At 33.3% G+C, this 24,719-nt stretch overlaps 1 protein-coding gene across 5 annotated transcripts in view; it reads left to right on the forward strand.

The window, feature by feature from the left end:
• SI (sucrase-isomaltase) overlaps window positions 1-24,719 on the forward strand; it is a 153,973-nt gene that overhangs the window by 107,034 nt on the left and 22,220 nt on the right. For all 5 annotated transcript variants that reach the window (XM_015085747.3, XM_053221242.1, XM_053221244.1 and 2 more), the window contains 12 exons: window positions 149-355; window positions 2,269-2,423; window positions 4,074-4,242; window positions 5,736-5,832; window positions 5,977-6,089; window positions 6,407-6,532; window positions 8,056-8,184; window positions 8,919-9,029; window positions 10,947-11,009; window positions 15,699-15,815; window positions 20,962-21,049; window positions 22,232-22,370. In XM_015085747.3, coding sequence (XP_014941233.3) covers window positions 149-355; window positions 2,269-2,423; window positions 4,074-4,242; window positions 5,736-5,832; window positions 5,977-6,089; window positions 6,407-6,532; window positions 8,056-8,184; window positions 8,919-9,029; window positions 10,947-11,009; window positions 15,699-15,815; window positions 20,962-21,049; window positions 22,232-22,370 — 1,514 coding nt within the window. The remainder of the gene's footprint in view (window positions 1-148; window positions 356-2,268; window positions 2,424-4,073; window positions 4,243-5,735; window positions 5,833-5,976; window positions 6,090-6,406; window positions 6,533-8,055; window positions 8,185-8,918; window positions 9,030-10,946; window positions 11,010-15,698; window positions 15,816-20,961; window positions 21,050-22,231; window positions 22,371-24,719) is intronic.

The following is a 24,719-nucleotide window of genomic DNA, read 5'->3' on the forward strand; positions in this document are numbered from 1 at the left end:
TGCTGTGATTACAATTTAATTTTAGCATTAAATAATAAAATTTACAAATTATACATCATGTGATTAAACATATCTACCTTATTGTTTTGAAGAGTCTAATATTACAATGCTTATGATTTCTGGCAATTAACCTGTATTGTGTTTTTAGCCTACCTTTAGATCCCAGGCACCTAGCTGTTACTTTCCTAGACAACACAACCCTTATTTAGTCAGTACAACTCAATATTCATCAATGGGTATAACAGCTGACCTCCAGCTGAATACTGCAAGTGCTCGAATAAAGCTACCTTCTGAACCCATACCAACACTTCGTGTGGAAGTGAAATATCACAAAAATGATATGCTGCAATTTAAGGTATGTTTGATATAAACTATCCCAATGCAAGACTCATCTCTTAAGACAAGATATTCTGAATAGATTAGATACTTGCATTTTTAATGTAATATTAAGGACTATTAATTGAGTTGTAGACGTTTTGATTTTATAAAAACAATTTCTTTTCCAATACAGCTTCTTATTTTTGCAAATTTGTGAATAATTAAACAAGTAGTGGTGATTTAAAAATTTCAAATTCTTGCTAAATACATATGTTACTTAGAATCAGATTATGACGATAGTCCCATTGGGATAAATAAAACAGAAAAAAAGAAACAAAATGGGATATTTACTATTTCCATTATTTTTAAACAGTGACCTGAATTTTCTGACCAATACAGTAAGACATTTAAAAAAAAGTCTTTCAACAGGTACACTTAGCAGTTTTTTTTTTAATTGAAGTACAGCTGACACACAATGTTACATTTGTTTGAGGTGTATAAGATAGTGATTTGACAAATGCATACATCATGCTATGTTCACCATGAGTATAGCTACCATCTGTCACCATAGAACTTTATTACAGTACCATTGACTATGTTCCCTATGCTGCGCGTTTCATCCCTGTGATGTATTCATTCCGTAACTGGAAGCCTGTATCTCCCACTCCTCTTCACCCACTTGCCCATGTCCCCACCCCTTCCCCTCTGGCAACTATCGGTTTGTTCTCATTAATTTTTGCTTAAGAGCTCCACAGGAATCCATTAAGAAAACTAAAACTATTAAAATGACAAGAAAATCAAAAAGACTAGATGTAAAATAATATCTCCAAAAAATGTTTTGGTGTATTCTGTTATTCACCATTTAGAAATTGAAATAAAGGCAAGTCCCAATGGCAAAATCAAATGAGAAAAACAATTAAAAAAACGCAAAGAATATATCAAAAATCATAGGAGTAAATTGACTTTATAAGAAAAAATGTAAAAAGTATTGAGAGATTAAATAAATACATTAAAAAATAAAAAATCCTAATTAAGACTATTTTTTAAATTAATTTTCTTTAAGTTCATCTGGAAAAATAAACATATAATAATGGCAATAGTTAAAACTCAAAAAAAGAGGAGATGATGTAGAATTTGCAGAATTAAAACAGTATGAATTCGGAGTACCTGGGTGGCTCAGCTGGTTAAGTTTCTGACTCTTGATTTCATCTCAGGTCATGATCTCATGGTTTGTGATTTCAAACCCCATATTGGGCTCTGCGCTGACAGCATGGAGCCTGCTTGGGATTCTGTCTTCCTCTCTCTCTGCCCCACCCCTGCTTGCTCTCTATTTTTCTTTCAAACTTTAAAAAAATAAATGAGTGAAATAAAAAATAAATGATTTTATTTTAACATAAAATAATATTAGAGTACACATTTTGGTTAGAATATTAATTAGTACACTAATTCTGGAAAACAGATATCAAAGACCTTACAAATTTTAGTATAGTCTGTCTGACCTAACATTATAACTTCTAAGAAATCTACTGAGGAAATAAAGACATGAGTAAACAAATTACCATTACCATTCATTGTCCAATCAAACATGTGACCAAAAACATTGAAACAAATTCTGTGTCTAACCATGAAGTGGTAAATAATTTTGTGTAACCATATGAGAAAATATTTAACTCTAAACATTTGTTTTTGAAGATTTCTCATAGTATGAAAAGTGAATTATAAAACATTAAAAAGTGATAAAATGCAATTCATAATTTGATCCCATTACATATATATGTGTGTATGTAGATTTCTGTATAGATATATGGGCCATGGATGCAGAATTAAGAATTATATAAATAAGAATTCTAATATCTTGTTTCAGCAATTATTTAAGTCATATAATGATTATTTGCATGGTATTTCGGCAATATGAGCAAAACATTTATTTTCATTATTTCTCTGCAATAGATTTATGATCCCCAAAATAAGAGATATGAAGTTCCAGTACCTTTAAACATTCCAGCCATGCCAACAAGTACTTATGAAAATAGACTTTATGATGTTGAAATCAAGGAAAATCCTTTTGGCATCCAGATTCGAAGGAGAAGCACAGGAAGAGTTATGTAAGTGATTGAATTATTTGACATGAGGAATATTTTGATTGTAGAATGGAGGGGGTAAGATTATTTTCACTGTGCTAGAGTATCTTCACATTAAAAAATAGTTTCAGTTCTATTAAGTAACTTGGCCTATTTCAATATTAAAAAACCTTTTTTTTAATGTTTATTTGGGGAAGGGGCAGAGAGAGAAAGGGAGACAGAGGATCCGAAGCGGGCTCCCACTGACAGCAGGGAGCCTGATGCTGGGCTCAGACTCGTGAACCATGAGATCATGACCTGAGCTGAAGTCAAAGTTGGATGCATAACCCACTGAGTCACCCAGGCACCTGTTTTAACATTTTAAAACTAAATAATTATCACACTCGTGGGACTATCATTAAGATTTGGAAAATTTCATCTACATTTTGCATATGATTGATTTAATTATTATCACACTCATTCAACTAATCAGGTTGAAAACCAAAACCAAGGCTCCTCTTGAAAAGTATGAATGTTGTAAAATAAGTTAGGTGGAAATGTGTTTTGTAAATATTTAATTAGAAATTAATTGAAATTGCGGTTTATTAGTTCTGGAATCTGATAGAGTTAATACTATCTCTGCCAGGTATTGATGAAAAGAAATTATGATACATACATCTCTCTATATTTTATGAATAAATTATTTATGAATGAATAATTATATGAATTAACAAGTTTATGTAAAAACATTTTACTTTAGTAAAAATAAGAGGTTTGTAGACAAACCATAGTATACTAAAAGACAGTTTATGTATTTTAGCTTGCCTGTCAATTTTTAGAAGATGTTGTCAGGAATTGTCAGGCTGGATACAGATAATGAAGAAAAGTATGTCTGTACTGTTTTAAAAATTCTGTTGGTATGATAATATTTTTGTTTCAAAGGATAAGTGAAGTCATTTTGTAAAAAAATTCTTGTACAATGGCATTATTTATTTTTATTTAGGAAACATTATTTTTAGTAAATACTTTTCCAAAATCATTAATATAGAAATTTAAATATGTCTCAAATTCTTTATAATTTTTATTTCTTTTTCCTGCCAACTTTTATCTCTTTTCTTCCACCTGTATGCTTTTACAAATGACTAGAAAGATGATACATTCTCTTTGATACATTTCTTTTTAAACAATAATTTTTATAAATACAAAATGAAATTTTGTATCGTATTTTGTATTTGTATTTTGGAGAAATTACAGAGAGCTTGGAATTAAAATACCCATCATGCCTTAATAGTTTATTTTGATTTTGATTTCATTTTATTCTATATGTAGCAAAAATTTACAGAGGACTTTCAGTTTCTAGGACATATATTACTTCTGGGTCATATATTATTTATAACTTTATATTAATTTTATTTTAAAAGAATTTATATCTAAAGATAAATGTGTAATCATATTTTTCATATAGTTTATTTTATTAATAATGCTGAAAAAATGAAACCTATGTTAGATATTTTTTAACCTAGTCAAAAGATAAATGTATTGCGATAATTATTTTCATATTTGAGTACAGTATTTGAGTACAATAAGGCATATAGAGAAAAATATTATTTGTTTTCATATCATGTAAGAGTTACCATTATTATTTTTGATACTACTTTCGATATATTTATTGGATTTGAATTGTTTTCTTTTCAGTTGGGATTCTCACCTGCCTGGATTTGCTTTTAATAACCAGTTTATTCAAATATCTACTCGCTTGCCATCAGAATATATATATGGTTTTGGGGAAGTGGAACACAGAGCATTTAAGAGAGACCTGAACTGGCATACTTGGGGAATGTTCACAAGAGACCAACCCCCTGGTGTAGGTACCAGTATTTGACTACTCCATGAAGCAACTAAGACCATGGTTAGGACAGCCACTTCTCTGTAGGCCTAGACTCAGCATTAAAGTAATAACAAGGGGGCTGGAGATCTCTAGACCTGCTATAGAGATTTAAAATAAACAAACAAACAAACAAGCCACAATAAAGTACAGGTGAAAGCACAAGATTGGATAGATACCATCATTGATTACAGTGAAAAGGGAGGTTGTGACCCCATTCTTTACCTTGTTAATTGTATACAAAGAATATTCAAACTCAGAATCCCCTGCCAGGTCTACTTTTACTCTAGCTTTTAGAAATAACTGACTAGGGTTCTCCTAGAATTTATTTATTTATTTATTTTTTTACTGCTTGGATATTGATTTAATGGTAACTTTTTCCTTAATGATACCCAGCTATAGTTGTGTATGTTAGGCGGCCATACTGCTAGTTACATCTTTAGAAAATGCTTTTTTATGCTCATGTCACTTTTTACTACGTTTTGTCTTATTAATGGAATACATTTCATGAATATTTCATGCATTGCACAATTAATATTAACTATAATTATTCTAAGCATATCATAAAAAACAATTTTAATAAAAATACTAGCTCATTTCTATTTTTCACGTATGATGTGAATCTAAAGGATGTATTCCACATGAGATTATAAATGTGTATACTATTGCAACTACTTTTATTGTTAGGTGCTCAAACAATTTTTATTTGTATCATAATAGTTCATGCCTAAGTTATGAAGGCTGTTTTTAATTTATATCGATTTGAAAGAATATGTTTTACAGAATATATTTCTTTAAAAACTATTCAACATTAGTATTGACATTAATAAGTTAATATAATCTTGATTCTCAATATATGAATTTACTTTCACATGCTAATTAATTAGTGGGATACATATGGCTCAAAGATGTCAGTTTGAATAGGGATCATCAACTTAAAAGTTTTGTGAGTTTTGATAAGTCATTTTATAACCCTGAGTATAGATATTTTACTCAGGAAAGACCTAGGTAAAAATGAAAGTAAATGTTGTATACACTATTACATAAACGAGATATTATCATTTAAAATACTATCATATAATATTATATAAACTTAGATATCTTGTAATCATTTCTTAGAAATTTTATTTTTGAAAAAGAAGTGCCAATTTATAAATAAATTAAGACATATGATCTGTGGAAAGAAACCCAACTACACCAATACCAATTTTTTTATATCAATTAATGTATTTGTGCATGTTACAAATTTGTATATTCATTTGCATGCTCTGAAGCAGTACAGGTTTCAATAATAAAGCAATTATTTTCTAAAGGAGATGTATTTATTTTAGTACGTATAGTTTTGTGTACAAAAAGGAACCTTTAAATTCTTATAGGCTCAATCTTATAATGAATTTAAATATTACCTTGACAAAATTCATATGCTATTGCTATTTAAGCACTATATATTATGTTTATTTTTCTTATTTTAGTATAAACTTAATTCCTATGGATTTCATCCATATTACATGGCTCTGGAAGATGAAGGCTATGCTCATGGAGTTCTCTTACTTAACAGCAATGGAATGGGTAAAACAATCATTTGTTGAATTTCTTACATTTTATGTGATTCTCCAGTAATCTAATTAACATATATATATATATATATATATATATATATATATATCTCCACACATATATATATGTGTGTAATTATATTTTTTTGATTTTCAGATGTTACTTTTCAGCCAACTCCTGCTCTAACTTACCGCATAATTGGAGGAATCTTGGATTTCTATATGTTTTTGGGTCCAACTCCGGAAGTTGCAACAAAACAATACCATGAAGTATGATTGTACATTTTTTTTAATGTTTATTTATTTTTGAGAGAGAGACAGAGTGTGAGTGGGGAGAGGCAGAGAGAGAGGGAGACACCAAATCTGAAGCAAGCTCCAGGCTCTGAGCTGTCAGAACAGAGCTCTGTGCAGGGTTTGAACCCACGAACTGTCAGATAATGACCTGAGCCGAAGTTGGACGCTTAACCAACTGAGCCACCCAGGCGCCCCAGTATGATTGTACATTTTGTAAAAACCACAAAGTTTTCTCTGTGATATATCGTAACTCTCTTAGTTCACAAATAACGTTGTTGCTTTTTTCCCCAAAGGTAATTGGCCGACCAGTCATGCCACCTTACTGGGCTTTGGGATTTCAATTATGTCGTTATGGGTACAGAAATACTTCAGAGGTTCAGCAAGTATATAACGATATGGTGGCTGCTCAGATCCCTTATGTATGTATATCAGTTTTTAAAATAATGTTAAATGTGTCATCTATAAAAGCAAACAAATAAATATGTATACTTTAAAATTATTTTAAGCATTTGTCAATAATAAATGCTTAGTTTTTCATAGTACCTAATGAATTGGTCATGAGAATTTTACAAAATGTTTTTTATTAGATTGATGAAGGAAAAGGGATAATAACATTCCTTTCCCCCCCCTTCTTTCTAGTTCCATGATTGTGAGTTGTACTAAACAAGTGACTGTGCACTTGGTTTTCTCCAATAAGCTTTGGGTGCCATAAGTAATCAGGTGTATTCCCCATATTTTCTTTATATGAGAATAAGAGTTCACGGAAACCTACTTCATCAACTGATGTGACAAATTACAGAGAAGAAAGTGGAGATAAAACTGAGTGATTTTTGCCCTGCAATAGGTGATAGTTGTGATGCTGGAACTTAGAATTTGAACACTTGCAAAATATCCTCCTCCCTCAATATTCAGGAAACTAAATATTACTGAGTATCTAGAAATAATAGTCCCTGTGATTTTATTTTTTAGCAAGATTAAGGAATCCTAGGGGGTCCTTCTGGGAGCACTTCAACAGTGACATCTAGAATACTTGGTATATAAGAACTTAATCTAAGAAAAATGAAAAAAGTCTCATTATAAGACATTGGTACATGCAGTAGAATCAAGTATATGGCTCCTGAATACATTATTATGAGGAAATTTAATGTATAGGTGGATGATATAAAAATATGCACATGGAAATTTTTTTATAAAAAGGGAGGTTTTCCATTATTTTGTGTACTATATCAGCCATACTTTTTATAACACCTAGAAGAAGAAATTGAATTAATGACTAGTAACAGAAAATAATTGACAAATTTGTTATTTTAGGTCTAAAGTGAAGATATCATGATAGAATCCAAGCATTTATTAGTTTAAACATGTTTGTACATATGTATTTGTAAGCAGTGTTTTGTTTATTTATGCTTGGGCTATAATTCTAAAAATGATTTTGATAGATAATAAAAGAATCCTATAATTGACGGATTTAATAAATAATTATTTCTTCTTCTTTGGCAATATGAAAATTATTTGAAAGTATCCCATATTTGCTTTATGCTTCCAGAAAGGGAACAATGCTTTTTTCTGTATATAATGCACAAAATTCCAAATTGCCACTTAACATAATTTCATAGCCTCATAAATCTTTTACTCTTGTGTCTTTCTATTTTCTTTGAAAATTACATAACTAAGGATATGTCTTTCAGGTGAAAGACTCTTTAGAAATCAAAGTTGTTAAATGAATTGTTAACAAAACAGAACATTTATATGAACTTATTCATGGAATATTTTGCACCTTTAATACAGTAGTTTTATTTGTGTTACTTGATTAATTCTCTTTAGTATTACATGAAAAGGCATTTAAACTTTCATATTGGTATTAGTTTTATAACTATGATAGAAAGTGATGCATTGATTCCTGTGATTCTTACTGCACTACCACTATCTTCATATGTTTTAGGATGTTCAATACACAGACATTGATTACATGGAAAGACAACTAGACTTTACAATTGATGAAAACTTCCGTGATCTTCCTGAGTTTGTTGACAAAATAAGACAGGAGGGAATGAGATACATTATTATCCTGGTTAGTTTATGTTTTATATTTTATCTGGGCCTTATTATCTTGATATTATTAAGATTTCTCTTCTAGAATGATGTTGTGGGGGGTGTTTCAAAATAGAAAGACAATTACTTTAAACTCTACTCCCGCATCTAATATTTTCTTCCTTTAACACTTTTATTTACATGGGCTGCTACCAGGCTATCTTCACATTTTGGTATATCCTTAGAGATCTAAGACTGAATCTGGAAGTCAAAGGCAAGCTGTCTTCTAATAATCATTGAAGCTACAAACTGGCCTCAATTTATAGAAGCTATCACAAAGTTGTGATGGATTTTCTATTTCTATACAATTCTAAAATCATTCTCTGGGATTGCTTCTTATGCTTGTCATGTTTAAAAATTTGGCTTCAAGTTAGTGATTCAGTGGGGAGAATATTTTATCAATATCTTACAGGAAGCAAGCTAGGCAGCCAGTAAACCCACTGGGAGGAATAAAAACAAAACAAAAAATGCTAGTAATATTTCTTGAAATCATAGCCAATACATTTTCAAAAGTCCTTAAAGTTTCCTTCTAAGGAATTTAGAGGACAGTCTAGCTGGAACACTACAGTTTATACTAGTCAGTCTGTCAGTCAGTCTATGTGAGAGCACAGTAAATGATAACGTAATCATGGAAAATTATGTCTCATAACAGTGACCCAAGTGGCTGTACTTTTATTCCAGAGTTACCTGGTTTGTATTTCATTTTAATATTAGGATCCAGCCATTTCGGGAAATGAAACAAAGCCTTACCCTGCATTTGACAGAGGACAGGAGAAAGATGTTTTTGTCAAATGGCCTAACACCAATGATATTTGTTGGGCAAAGGTATGGAATTGATATCTTGAAATAAAATAAGTATAAAACTGTTATTTCATTGAAAATTTCTATTGAGTAGAAAAAACTGTTAAAGACTTATTCAGAAGGAGAGATATATAATACAGAATGTAATGATTTAGTAGCTAATAATTAAAGTAATATGTACTCTAAGTTCGACCCAAATTATTAGAAACAGAAAGAATTTATATTGCTCATATATCTAAATACTATTTGTTTCATCCTTATATTGTCTTTTATTGCATTTATTAGAATGCCTTGTGTTTTATTATAAAATTATTAAGAAGATGGTTGTTCATTATTCTACACTGCAAGTCATTTAAATGTTTGTACTTCTTTCATTAATAAAAGAGGCAATGTTTTTAAAAGCTATACTTATATTCCTGACTTGACTAAGGAATATAATTTACTGTATTTCACTTAAGCAATAATATTCAGACCTGGGTATATTAATATATTATAGAAAAATCCTGATTGACTTATATATAAAAGAGTAAACAAAAATCCATTCATCATAACTAAAATGAAAAGGAAAAATACAAACAAAATTCCATAATATGGGACATAATGAAATGCAGTATGGAATTCTTTTCTCTCTTGGACCAAAAATATCACATTAGTGAAAGAAGTGCTGAAATTCCAACATGGCCTGTAGATTTCTAGGTTTTGATGATTGTACAGAGGTTATAAATATGTTAACATTAGGAGAAACAAAGTGAGGATATAGAAAAACTCTAGGTATAATTTTTGCAGCTTTTCTGTAAGTCTGAAAATATTTCAAAATAATGAGATAAAATAGAAAATCCTACGACAAACTTGATGAGAAGTCATAACATTTTAAGAAACATACAAGTATAGAGTATAGCAGATTAGCCATAGAAACGGGTTTTTTCCTTCCTACCACCTTCTCAGTTTATATGTCTATACATTTTCTCAGATTTCTATCTTCTGTTCCATTCCTTAAAAGAACTACTCACTATCAGTAACTAATCCCTTGTAGGTAATTAGTCCTTGGGGATTATCTATATTTTTTTTTAAATGAAACTTTCTGAAAGAGAAAGAGAGCTTTCAGCATGATTAAATTTGGACTCTGTTTTGTGTGTTTGTGGTTGGGGTAGAGGAAAACATTGGTAGATGGTGAAGCAGGGATGGGGGTAAGGGTTTGGAAGGGAAGAGAGAGAAGAGGATATAGTACTAACTGTGAAAACTAAGAAGATACTTGCCTCAACATGGCATTATCCATTAGTTCTTCAATTCCTTTTAAATAAAAATATATGTAATACTGGAATAATTGTAGAAACAGTTTTAATATACATTAAATTGAATTTAGTATATGCCTTTATATTATTTCTTGACTAGAACCTTTGGTTATATGCATTGTTTTTATTTAAAAAAATGTTTAATGTTTATTTTTGAGAGAGAATGAGAGAGACAGAGTGTGAGGGGGGAGGGGCAAAGAGTGAGGGGGAGACACAGAATCCGAAGCAGGCTCCAGGCTCTGAGCTGTCAGCACAGAGTCTGACACGGGATTCAAACCCATGAACTGTGAGATCCTGACCTGAGCCAAAGTCGGATGCTTAACCTGCTGAGCCACCCAGGTGCCCCCCTTTTAAAATTTTTTTTTTGATGTTTCATATGCATTGTTTTTAAAACCACTACCTTTTACAAAGGTTGGTATTCTTTTTCCTATTTGCCATATTAAAGAGGAAATTAATATAGCAGTTAGGAATAGTTTGCAAATGATACATTTCCAAAACACAAACTGAAAAAAACAATTAAAGGAATTACTGAATTGGGGAACTTGAGTATACAATATGCCTCCAGAACTCTGTTATACTTTATTTACAGCATGGTCATACCATACTGAATTTATTTTGAACTATTTTCCCATTTCTTCCTTCTCTGTAGGTTTGGCCAGATTTGCCCAATGTAACAATAGACGAAAATCTAACTGAAGATGAAGCTGTTAATGTAAGTTTTACAGTGGTTGAGTTCATAAGTAAAAGCACTTGGATTTAATGATCAATTTGACCAATAATTCAATTTGAGTATTTTCTTTAAAAAAGAAGATTGATTGTTTTTAAATTCTCTATACAAGACCATATTTAAATCATATGGTAGTTCTATTTTTAATTTTTTGAGGAATCTCCATACTGTTTTCCTTAGTGGCTGTACCACTTTGCATTCCTACCAATAGTGCACAAGGATTCCAGTTTCTCCATATCCTTTCCCAAACTTGTTGTCTTTGTTTTTTGAATAATAGCCATTCTAACAGGTGTGAGGTGATATCTCATTATAGCTTTTATATTTCCTTGAGGATAAGTGAATTTGAGCATCTTTCCATCTACCTGTTGGCCATTTGCATGTGTTCTTTAGAGAAATGTGTATTCAAGCCTTTGCCCATTTTTTAAGAAGTTGTTTGGGTTACTTTTTTCCTTTTCCTTTTTCTTTTTTTTTTTCCTATTGAGTCATAGGATTTCTTATATACTTTGGAGATTCACACTTTATCTGATATATAGCATTTAAATATTTTCTCTCATTCTGAACGTTGCCTTTTCACTTTGTGGTTCCTTTGCTGTGCAAAAACTTTTTTGTTTGATGTATTCATGTGTTTACTTTTGCTTTTGTTGCCTGTATTTTTGACATCATATCCATAATATCTTTGCTATGGCCAATGTCATGAAACTTTTTCCCTTTGTTTTCTATTAGAAGTTTCTCAGTTTCATGTGTTACATTTAAGTCATACTCCATTTTGTGCTGATTTTATAAGATAAGGGTCCAATTTCATTCTTTTGCATATGTGTATATCCAGTTTTCCCAGCACCATTTGTTGAAGAGACTGTCCTTTCTTCACACTTTTGGCATTCTTGTCAGTGATCAGTTTACTATTTATGTATGGATTGATTTCTATACTTTCTGTTCTGTGCCATTAGCCCGTGTGTCTATCGTGCTGGTATCATTCTATTTTAATTACTGTGGGTTTGGAGTATATTTTGAAATCAGGAAATGTGATGCCTCCAGTTTTGTTCTACTTTATCAAGATTATTTTGGCTATTCAGGGTATTTGTATTTCCAAATGAATTGTAGAATTTTTTTTTTCTATTTCTATGGAAGATGTCATTGGTATTTTGATATAGATTGCATTGAATCTATAGATTGCTTTGGGTAGTACAGACATTTTCACAATATTAATTCTTCCAATCCATGAACATGGGATTTATTTCTGTTTGTTTGTGTCTTCTTCAATATCTTTCACCAATGTGTTGTAGTTTTCAATGCACAAGTGTTCCACCTCCTTAGTTAATTTTATTCCTAAGTATTTTATTCGTTTTATTGCTGTTGTAAATTGGATTATTTTCCCAATTATCTTTTCTGATAGTTAATTGTTAGTGTATACAATGCAACTGATTTTTCCATGTTGATTTTACATCTGGCAACTTTATTTGTTTATTAGTTCTGTGTGTGTGTATGTGTGTGTGTGCGCACACCTGTGTGAAAAACTCAGGTCTTTTTGAATGAGCATGATATTAGCTGGGTATGTTTAATATATGATCTTTATTATGTTGAGATATTTTATTCTATTCTTAGTTTTTTTAGAGTTTTTATCATGAAAGGGTGTTGACTTTTGCCAACTTTTTCTGCATTGTTTGTTCATGTGATTTTTTTATCCTCTTTGTGTTAATGTGGTATACCACATTAATTGATTTTCATATATTGAACTGGGATAAATTCCACTTTTTCATGGTGCATCACTTTTTAAAATATACTGCTGCATGTAGTTCTCAAGTATTTTATTGGGGATGTTTGCATCTGTATTCATGAGGGGTATTATTGTGTAGTTTTTCTTGTGGTATATTTGACTTTTTTATGAGGTTATGTGGACCTTTTAAAATGAATTTGGAAGTATTCTCTCAACTTCAGTTTTTTGGGGATAAATTTGGAAGGATTGGCATTAATTCTTCCTGAAATGTTTGATCCACTTCTCTAGTGTAGTCATTTGGTCCTGTACTCCTTTTTTTAGGAGGTTTTTGTTTTACTACTGATTCAATCTCCTTATAGGTAATTGGTCTTTTCAGATTTCTGTTTCATCATGATTCAGTTTTACTAGGTTGTAGGATTCTAGGAATTTATCCAATTTTTTCTATGTTATCCTGTTTGTTGCTGTGTTTCTATAGTATCAGTTATAATGTTTGATCTTCCATATCTGATTTTACTTATTTGACTTTTCTCTCTTTTTTTTCTTAGTCTAATAACAGTTTGTCAATTTTGTATGTGCTGTCTACAAAAAACGTAGTTTAGATTTAAGGACACACATAGGGATATGAAAGGATATGAAAAAAGATACTCTATATAAATGGCAACCAAAAGAGAGCAAGGGTGGCTATACTTATATCAGAAAAAAATACACTTTAAGTCAAAAACTGTCACGGGATACCAAAAAGACAGTATTAGTTATAACAGGTTCAATTCATCAAGAAGATATGACAATTATAAATATATATGCACCCAACATCAGAGCAGATGACTATGTAAACCAACATTGACAGAACTGAGGGAAAAGTACACAGTAATACAATAATAGTAGGAGACTTTAATACTTCTCCTTCAATAATGGATAGAACAAGCAGACAGAAAATCAACAAAGAAACAGTGAGCTTAAAAACAACACTATATATAGACCATAAGGACTTAACAGACACTTACGGAACCTTCTACCCAACTGTAGCAGAACATTCTATCCAGTAGCACATAGAATGTTGGCCAGGATATATCCCATGTTAAATTGCAAAACAAATCTTAACAAATTTAAAACTGTTGAAATCATAACAAGTTTGTTTTTTGGCCACAGTGAAATGAAACTAAAATCAATATCAAAAGGAAAATTAGAAAATTCACAAATATGTGCAAATTGAACAACACACTTTTGAATAATGAGTGGGTCAAAGAAGAAATCAAAAGAGAAATTAGAAAATATTTTGAGACAAACAAAAATGAATATCCAACACACTAAAACTTATGGGATGCAGCAAAAATAGTACTAAGAGAGATGTTTATAATGATAAACACCAACATTATAAAAGAAGAAGGATATCAAATAAATAACCTAACTTTATACCTCCAGGAACTATGAAGAGAACAAATTAAGCCTAAAACTAGCAGAAGAAAGTAAATAATAACAAATTAGAGCAGAAATAAATGAAATAAACCATATCAAGGCAACAGGAAAAAATCAGTGACACTAAGAGCAGTCAATATTTTAGGTAGGCTAAATTATAATCATTAAGTCATACAAGTTCATGTGTGAAAAATTAGAGGAGGATTCTTACTTTAAAACTTGCCTTTTCTAGAGTTGAGCCAAAGAATTACTAAACAATATTCTTGAGGAAAAAAATCAGAGTCTCAATTACAGGTATTACCTTGGGTAATATTAGCAACAGTAGATAGGAAGGCATGGCTTCTATATATAGATTTGGGGGGTGAGAATCCCTTCAATTTACAATGGTTTATGTATAATCACTGGCATAATCTAACACAAAAAGTACAGAGAATCTTGGATCACATATAACCGATGAAATTTCTGGATGTAATTAATGATTTGCATTAAAAGAATGAAAGCAGCCACCTAAAAGAATAAAGCAAACAGAAAAATGAATAAATTGTGGAAAGAGCAAAATAGATCTTAAACAAAACATGACATTAATTTCTTACTTATTTTTCATTATACTCTAGGGACCTAACATAAAAAATATTTGTTGACTATACCTACTGAGCCTTCTTTCCTTATGAGTAAAAGTAATTATTGATCATAATGATATAATGAATTTCCCTTCAGTCCTAAAAGTATCTATGATATATATGTGTGTTTTATAAATCCCTATATTCCCTACCCTTTGCATTTTCTCTATGCACAGTGCCATCCCATACCCTATTCATAGAGAAGACTATCCTGGCAGTTACTACATACTATTAAAGTGTGGCAGGAAAGCATGCAGGTGATGCCATGTTTTTCAGGAAATTGGTTTACTTGCAGAAGGTCAGTCCTCAGTTAGCACAGACTTTGACCTTGGAATTTATATGGGTAGGCTGACAAGTAGGGAATGTTCTTGGTAGGGAAAGGAGTAAATCACCTCTTTTCTGGTTAGGTCGGAACGATTAGATGTGAGAGAGAAAGACAAACAGTTGGGGTAGTGAAGCTATATATTAATGGTCCTAGAAGGACAGAAATCTGGGTAAACAAAATTTTATCAGAGAAGCGGGCTAAACAAAAGCCTTTTTCTTACCTATCATGCTCCAAAAAAGTAAATATGCAGTATAGGTCTCTAAGGACACAAAGAAAAAAATTTCCTAAAACTGTAAGAAGCACTGAAAATATATTTCTATGTTGTGAACTTTTTTTTTGACAGTTCAAAAAAAGGACCCCATAAGGACCCCAGTGCTATTCCCTTCTCACTCCATGTATCTCTCTCTCTCTCTCTTTTACTCTTTGTTGTTGGGGTGGTAGAGGGAAATAATATATGTTAATGTAATTAAAGTTAGGATCAGGTTGCCTTCATTATCATTTGTGCACAACTTGTGAATCAGACAGATAAATGTTGGACTTAGACACTCATGGTCTCTCTTTTGACTTCCTACATATAGGCCTGAATTTTGTTTTTACAGGTTTCCAGAGCTCATGTAGCTTTTCCAGATTTTTTCAGGAATTCCACAGCAGAGTGGTGGGCAAAGGAAATTATAGATTTCTACAATAACCAGATGAAGTTTGATGGCTTGTGGATTGTAAGTAAACTTTGAGCAATTTGTATTTTAAGTTGGTATTGTTTTACTTTATTGTGTAGTGATTCAACAAAATTATTACTCGATCCCAATAACATCAGCAAAGCATTTTTTTATAAAAATCAGCCCATTCAGCCTGGGTGACTCAGTTGGTTAAGTGTCTGACTCTTGATTTTGACTGATGGCATTATCTCACAGTTTGTGAGTTCGAGCCCTGGGCCATGCTCTGTGCTGACAGCATGGAGTCTTCTTGGGATTCTCTCTTCCCTTCTGTCTCTGCCTTTCCTCTATGCTCTCTGTCTCTCCCTCTGTCTCTTTCTCTCTCCCTCCCTCTCTCTCAAAAATAAAAAAACAAATAAACATTAAAAAACATAAAACTTTGGGGTACCTGGGTGGCTCTGTTTAGTTAAATGTCTGACTCTTGGTTTCAGTTCAGGTCGCGATCTTAGTTTGTGATTTCAAGCCCCACATCAGGCTCCATGCTAATTGCATGGAGCCTGCTTGGGATTCTCTCTCTCCTTCTCTGCCCATCCATTGTTCGTGTTCTCTCTCTCTCTTTCTCTCTCTCTCTCTCTCTCTCTCTCTCTTTCAAAATAAATAAACTTAAAAAAATTAGCCCACTCATTTTTCCATAGAAAAGAAAGTCCTTTCCATATATAAAGGACAGTTAAAATACAGTGTTAACAGTTTATGTATATAGATGCTATTTCCTGAACATTTTTACTTACACCAATGAATCAAATAAACTCTTCCTAACTGTTCACAAATGTTTATAAACATTTATTTTATTTTTATTCAGTGTAGTAATAAATCTCACACAACTGTCCATCTTTGGTACAAAAAATCATAATCTCTTACAAATTTAGCAAAAATTATCTTTCAAACAACCTGCTAAGTTTAGGTGTAAATGTAAAATGTTGACAGTAAGAGAGCAGGGAGGTAAGATGGAGTGGTAGGAGGATCCTAGACTTGCCTCATACCTTGAACACAGCTGGATAAATACCAAATCATTCTGAACACCCAAGAAATCAGTCTGAGGACTGACAGAGCAAACTGCACAAGTGGAGGGAGAGAAGAGGCCACATTATGGAAAGTAGGAGTTGCAAAGTCGTGGTTAGGGAGATAAAAGGATTGTAGGTGTGGTGGAGAAGAGAGATTCCTGGTCATGGAGAAAGGCAAGAGAGAGAGGAGTGCACAGGGAATTGCACAAGGAAAACACTTCCCCAAACCATTGACTAGAAAAATGAGAGGGGCTAATTTTTATGAGTTTTTGCAACCAGTGGGGCTCAACGATTAGAACTCTTGAGGTCCATGGTGTGGCTGGGATAGATCTCTGAGGGCCTTGCCCTACTCCTGGAGAGAAGGCAGGTAGATAAGATGGTGTGATCTGAGAATTGCCTAAGATGCACTGGGAAAGACTGTTCCCTTTTTTATGAAGCACATTTGAGAAAGATGGCATTACTTATCTGGGAATAAAAGAACTGGTGGGCAATGTTTCTTTCTCCCACTCCTTAACATAGATTCGGACACCTTCTGAGGGCAACTGACCTGGACGCTAGCTGTTTAGTATGCTTTGTTCTAAATCCCATGATCCTACACTCTGGTGTGACTGCCCATCTGGGTCAAACCTGAATTAACCCCAGCATGGTGAGACCCTCCCCCTGAAGACCAGAGCAGGTCCACACCACACCAGATCCCTAAAGTTTTAAAACTCAGCTGGTGTGGCTGGAATAGAGCCCCAAATGCACTACACTTCTCCAGGCAGGCAATCAACCAGACACAGACAGTGTGAAAAGAGCAACCTGAAATATTCCTGGAATGCATGAGGGGAAATTATTTGCCCTTTTCAGAGGGCTTCCCTGACAGCAGCAAGCATGAACTTCCCTCTTCAAGGACAAAGTAGCTGGTGGCACCATGTCTCTACCTTTCCCCTCAAAATGAATTGACTTCAGTATGCAGCACAGTGCCAACAGTGGCAGGCTATACCCCTTACACCAAATTCCACCCCCTCTACACTCTAATGATACTGCTTTCCTAGGGCAAGTGCACCTAAGAATCAGTGCTTCACGGCCCTCCTCAAGAAGACCAACACAAACCCCCACACGTGTCATGTATCCTAGCCATTGAGTTCTGCAAATCTTCAGTTCTAGTGGAAATAGCATAAGGTTTCTTCTAACAAGCGTATCAGAGCACAGCTAATTAAAACTCACCATACTCTGGGCAAGGTCCAAACACTCCCCACTGCAGGCGAGAACTCTGCAGAGGGTTGACCTGAGGGATAGAGCAGCCATAACACAGCAGCAGAGGGCTAGCAGAACACACTGGAGACACTTCAGGAAGTTCCAGGACCTGGACATTGTATAATCTCTTCTTCATAAAGCCATTACTCTCAGGAGCAATAAATATAACAGGCTGTCCTACAAAGAAGAAAACAGAGATTTATGCAAAACGCCAAGATGAAGGATCCATCCCAAAAGAAAGAACAAGAAAAAGACACAGCCAGGGATCTAAGCAAAACAGATATAAGTAATATGCCTGATCCAGAATTTGAAGCAACAATCATAAGCTGGGCTTGAGCATAGAAGACATCAGGGGTACCCTCCCACAGAAATAACAGAGTTTAACATTAATCGGGCTGACATGAATAATACAATAAACAAAATTCAAAACCAACTGAATATAATGACTAAAAGGAAGAAAGAAGCAAAGGAATGAATAAGTGATATAGATGATAGAATTATAGGAAAATAATGAAGCTGAACAAAAGAGGAAAAGAAAAATCTTGGATCATAAAAGTAAACTTAGGGAACTCAGTGACTCCATTAATCACATATCCTATAATAAATTTGTATTATAGGAATCTCAGAAGAAGGAGAGAGAGAAAAGGGGCACATTTATTTGAGACAGTATAGCTGATCTGGGGAAGGAAAAAGACTTATAAATTGAGGAGGCACAGAGAATTCCCATCAAAATCAACAAAAGATGGCCAACTTCAGACACATTGTAGTTAAATTTACAAAATATAGAGATAAGAAAAAAAATACTAAAAGCAGCAAGACAAAAGAAGTCCCTAACTTAAAGGGAAGACAAATAAGGTTAGCAGATATCTCCACAGAAAATAGGCAGGCCAGAAGAGATTGGCATCCTATATTTACTATACATAATGAAAAAAAAAATGCAACCAAGAATACTCTATCCAGCAAGGCTATCATTCAGAATAGAAGGAAAGAGAGAGTTTCCCAGGAACAAAACAAAAACTAAAGGAGTTGGTGACCACTAAACAAGCCCTTAAAGAAATATTAAAGGATACTGAATGAGAAAGAAAGACCAAAAGCACAAAGACTAAAGAGGAACAGAGAAATCTCCAGAAACAACAACTTTACAGGTAATTCAATGACACTAAATTCATGTCTATCAATAATCACTCTGAATATAAATGGACTAAATACTCCAATGAAAAGACATAGGGTATCAGAATGGATACAAAACCAAGACCCATCTATATTGCTGCCTACAAGAGATTAAGTTTAGACCTAAAAACACCTGAAGATTGAAAGTGAAGGGATGGAGAACCATCTAACATACTAATGGATGTCAAAAGAAAGCCAGAGTAACCATGCTTATATCAGACAAACTAGATTTTAAAACAAAGAGTGTAACAAGAGATGAAGAAAGGGCACCATATCATAATAAAGTGGTCTATCCATCAAGAAAATCTAACAATTTTAAATATTTATGCCCCCATCTTGAAGTATCCTAATATATAAATCAATTAATAACAAACATGAGGAAACTCATTGATAACAATACAGTAATAGTAGGGGACTTTAATACCCCACTAACAACAATGGACAGATCATCTAAGCAGAAAATCTAAAAGGGAACAATGGCTTTTAATGACACACTGGACCAGATGAACTTAACAGATACATTCAGAACTTTTCATCCTAAATCAGCAAAATACACATTCTTTTTGAGTATCCATGGAACATTCTCCAGAATAGATCACATAGTAGGTTACAAATCAGGCCTCAACGAGTACAAAAAGATCGAGATTGTACCATGCATATTTTTAGACCACAACGCTAAGAAACCTGAAGTTAACCACAAGAAAAAATTTGGAAAGACCACAAGTACATGGAGGATAAAGAACATCCAACTAAATAACGAATGGGCCAACCAGGAAATTAAATAAGAAATTTAAAAAAAACATGGAAACAAATGAAGATGAAAACATGACAGTCCAAAACCTTTGGGGTGCAGCAAAAATGGTCATAAGAAGGAAGAATATAGCAATAAATGCCTACCTCAAGAAGCAAGAAAAATCATAAAAATGGCCTAACCTTACACCTAAAGGAACTAGAAAAAGAAGAACAAATGAAGCCTAAGGCCAGCAGAAGAAAAATAATAAAGACTAGAGCAGAAATAATATGCAAAACACCTATATCACTGTACATAAAACTCCATCTCATTGAACATAGTGGGGAAAAGATTAAGAGAGAAGAAAACAATGAAACACACTCTTAACTATGAGAACAAATGGAGAGTTGTTGAAGAGGAGGTTGGCTAGGGGATAGGTGATAGGTGATGGGTTATAGGAAGGGCACTGTTTGTGATGAGCACTGGGTGTCGTATGTAAGTCATGAATCACTAAATTCTATACTTGAAACATAAATAAATAAATAAATAAATAAATAAATAAATAAATAAATAAACAAACAAACAAACAAATAATGTTTTCTGTGTGTATAAATTATACTCTGTGGTTTTAAAGCCACAAACCATTGTTTTGTTTTGTTTTGTTTTTCAAAAGCAATTGATAGAAGGCATTGGGGCAGGAGAGGAGAGGACATGGGAGTATATACACTACTATAATTTTATGTCTAGAAAACAGTTCACTTTTTTATGTGTATTATATGCACAGAGAAGAGTAGGACATTTTATGTTTTACAAAGGAGTCATGAAATGTAAAAAAGAAACACTGAGCTAAACTAACTCTTTAGTATTGAGATGTCTTATATTTTTGCTTTAGAACGGTAAATGTGCCATTACTCAAATATGCTGCTTTAATTTATTGGTTTTCTGAATTAGTTCCTTTAAGAATATATGCTCTACTTTATTTTTTGTTTACTTTTCTCTCTTTTTTTAGGATATGAATGAACCATCCAGTTTTGTACATGGAACAGTTACTAATCAATGCAGAAATAAAGAGTTAAATTATCCACCTTATGTCCCAGGTACAATTTTGTTGCTACACTTTTGATGTTGTTGCTATTTATTAATCGGGTTTATATACTTTATGATGTAGAGAACTGGATTCACATTCCCAATTCACACTACCCATCTACACATTGACTCACATCACACCTCAACCCATTCCCAATACTATTTAACATTATTTTGAAAAGAAAAATCAAGAAGCATATTTTATTTATATGTACACATTCTTATGCATGTTTGAAATTGTTACTTTTTCTTTTTTTTTTTTTAATTTTTTTTTCAACGTTTATTTATTTTTGGGACAGAGAGAGGCAGAGCATGAACGGGGGAGGGGCAGAGAGAGAGGGAGACACAGAATCGGAAACAGGCTCCAGGCTCCGAGCCATCAGCCCAGAGCCTGACGCGGGGCTCGAACTCCCGGACCGCGAGATCGTGACCTGGCTGAAGTCGGACGCTTAACCAACTGTGCCACCCAGGCGCCCCTGTTACTTTGATTTTCTTAAGAACCTTCCCAGATTTGAAAATTGTCAGTATTCCTCAAGATTAAAAAAAAAAACACTTTTAAAACACTTATTTCTAAATTTTTCTTTATTAGGAAAAAATGAAACAATACTAACAGTACTTCTTTGGTTGTCCCTGACCCAGGAGAGAAGGATCCAGTTGCTCAGTATTCATCCTCATACTGTTATGTAGGCAGTAAACTTCGTAAACTTTTGATATCTAAAGTGATGGCAAAACTCTGAAAAAATGTATCATTAGCTGAGAAAAAGTGTATCAAAGAATAATGTTGTTATTGCATTGCCTGGTTCTTAACCCCAGGGCTTCATGTTACTGAATGGATTTTTTATCAAAATCTATTTAATCAATACGTCTCATCTGAGTGCATAAAATATTGTACGCATTTAGGAGTATGCTTATCTTTCAGGGTTTTATTAATTCATGTTAATTCATAATATTTGTGTTGCTGAATACAGTAAATTTTTTCACAGATTTTTTCAGTTACAGGTATAAGTGCAGCTATAATTACAGATTATTTTTCACTTTAATTAGCAGAGACAAAGTGTACAAATGATTAGAAAACAATATTATTTTAAAACAGTGGTTAATATTTTTGCCAAAAGAATATATAGTTATTATTTAGACATTCAAATATAGGGTAATTTATAATATATTAATATTTTCCCATTGGTTCTCCCCAGAAATCACAAAAAGAACAAATGGATTACATTTCAGAACTATGTGTATGGAAACTGAACATATTCTTAGTGATGGATCACCCGTTTTGCATTATGATGTTCACAATCTATATGGATGGTCACAAATGAAACCTACTTATGAGTAAGCGGTGTTCATAATTATCTTTTTTGACTCTTTATTATCTTTTGGATTAATCTTCCCTACTTTCAGAGTTCTTCCCTGCTGACCTTTTCTGGTAGCAATTTCTTACCCAATGTCCTCTGTAACTTACTTGGTCCTTTATGACACTTAGAATTATTATGTGTCTCAGGGCACCAGGGTGGCTCAGTTGGTTGGGCATCAGACTTTGGCTCAGGTCATGATCTCCCAATTTGTGGGTTTGAGCCCATCATTGGGCTCTGTGCTGACAGCTCAGAGCCTAGAGCCTGCTTCCGATTCTGTGTCTCCTCTCTCTTTGCCCCCCCCCCCCCACTCATGCTCAGGGGGCCTCTCTCTCTCTCTCTCTCTCTCTCTCAAAAGTAAACATTAAAAGAAATTTTAAAAAAAGAATTATTATGTGTGTCTCTCTCTGTCTCTCTGTCTCTCTCTTTCTCTCTTCAAATGTATCATTTATCATTGCTTTAAATTTTCATCCTATTGCAAAAGGTATCCTGAACAATGTTATTTTGATCTTTCCTAGCTCATAGTGGCAGTGCCTAACAAATAATCGGTATGCAATAAATAGTTGTGAATGTATAAATGAGTAAATAATGTATAGTTTGATGTCATTAATTAAGGCATTAAAGATAGGGTAAATCATAGGGCACCTGGGTGGCTCAGTCGGTTGAGCGTCCGACTTCTGCTTGGGTCAGGAGCTCACAGTTGACGAGTTCGAGCCTGGTGTCGGGCTCTGCGCTGACAGCTCAGAGCCTGGAGCCTGCTTCGGAGTCTGTGTCTCCCTCTCTCTCTGCCTCTCCCCCGCTCATGCTCTGTCCCTTTCTGTCTCAAAAATAAAGATAAACATTAAAAATAAATAAATAAATAAATAAATAAATAAATAAATAAATAAGTAAGTAAGTTAGGGTAAATCAGTTAAGTCCAATATTACCAAAATAGAATATGTATAAGTGAACTTTATTTAATGTCCACATTAAACCAACTTTTATGTGAGGCCGGTGATAATGGAACCCAAACCATCCTTTGAATATCAAGTCTTTATTAGCACTGTCCAATAAGACTTTTTGTAATGATAGAAATGTTTTATAATTCTGAGTTGTCCAAAATGGTATATGCTAACCATATAAGGCTGTTGAACAATATGGCTACTGTGACTCAGGAAAGGAATTTTAAGTTTTATTTAATTTTAATAAATTTAAATTTAAATTAGCCCCATGTGGCTAATGTGCACTATACTACACAGTGCAGTTCTAGGTCACTGGCTCTTAATTACACAATATATCACCTGGAGATTTTTAATAAATGTATTGATTTAATTGGTTTGTACTATAGCCTAAGATCTGAATTAAAAAAAAAATAATAATGTTTATTTATTTTTGAGAGTGAGATAGAGCATGAGCAGGGGAGGGGCAGAGAGAGAGGGAGACACAGAATCTGAAGCATGCTCCAGGCTCTGAGCTGTCAACACAGAACCGGATGCGGGGCTCGAACTCACAAACCATGACCTGAGCTGAAGTCAGACACTCAACTGACTTAGACACCCAGGTGTCCCTTAAGATCTGAATTTTAAAGAATTTTTCCAGGTAGTACCAATGTGCATCTAGATTTGAAAAACACAGCTCTAGTATATAACTGTAGTTGGTAAAACACATTGAAAAGCATTTTGGAGTAAAGAGTATGAGTAATATTTCTTCACTTAGTGATACATGCTTATCTTATTTGTAGCACCAAACTTTTTCAACCTGGTAGAAGTGAATTATTTAAGATATTATTACATGAATGAATTACCACATATTTGTTCACCAAATTCCAATATAGTGACACTAAAATCATGTAGAAAGACTAGGAAATGCCATTTTTAAGAGTAAACAAATTGGTCTTTACAATGCTTTTTTAAAAATTTTTTTAATGTTTTTATTCATTTTCGGAGAGACAGAGAGAGAGACAGACTGTGAGTGGAGGAGAGGCAGAGAGAGAGGGAGACACAGAGTCCCAAGCAGACTCCAGGCTCTGAGCTGTCAGCACAGAGCCTGATGTGGGGCCCGAACTCATGAGCTGTGAAATCATGACCTGACCCAAAGTCAGACACTTAACTGACTGAGCCACCCAGGAGCCCCTACGATGCTTTTTTATTGGAACAAATGCTTCTTTAGATTAAACTTACTGGAACATAATTTTGGAGCACATTTATCCTCACTTTTTAATCTTCAGCTGACCTCATTTTATCATAAAGTAAAGATATTAAAAAGAACAAAAATATTGAGAATTCACTGATAATCCTGTTGGCAAAACTTACACATTTTGAGATCAAACTATGTAGTTTAAAGGAAATTG

This window comes from Acinonyx jubatus, chromosome C2, assembly GCF_027475565.1.
Source record: "Acinonyx jubatus isolate Ajub_Pintada_27869175 chromosome C2, VMU_Ajub_asm_v1.0, whole genome shotgun sequence".
Taxonomy (NCBI): Eukaryota; Metazoa; Chordata; class Mammalia; order Carnivora; family Felidae; genus Acinonyx; species Acinonyx jubatus.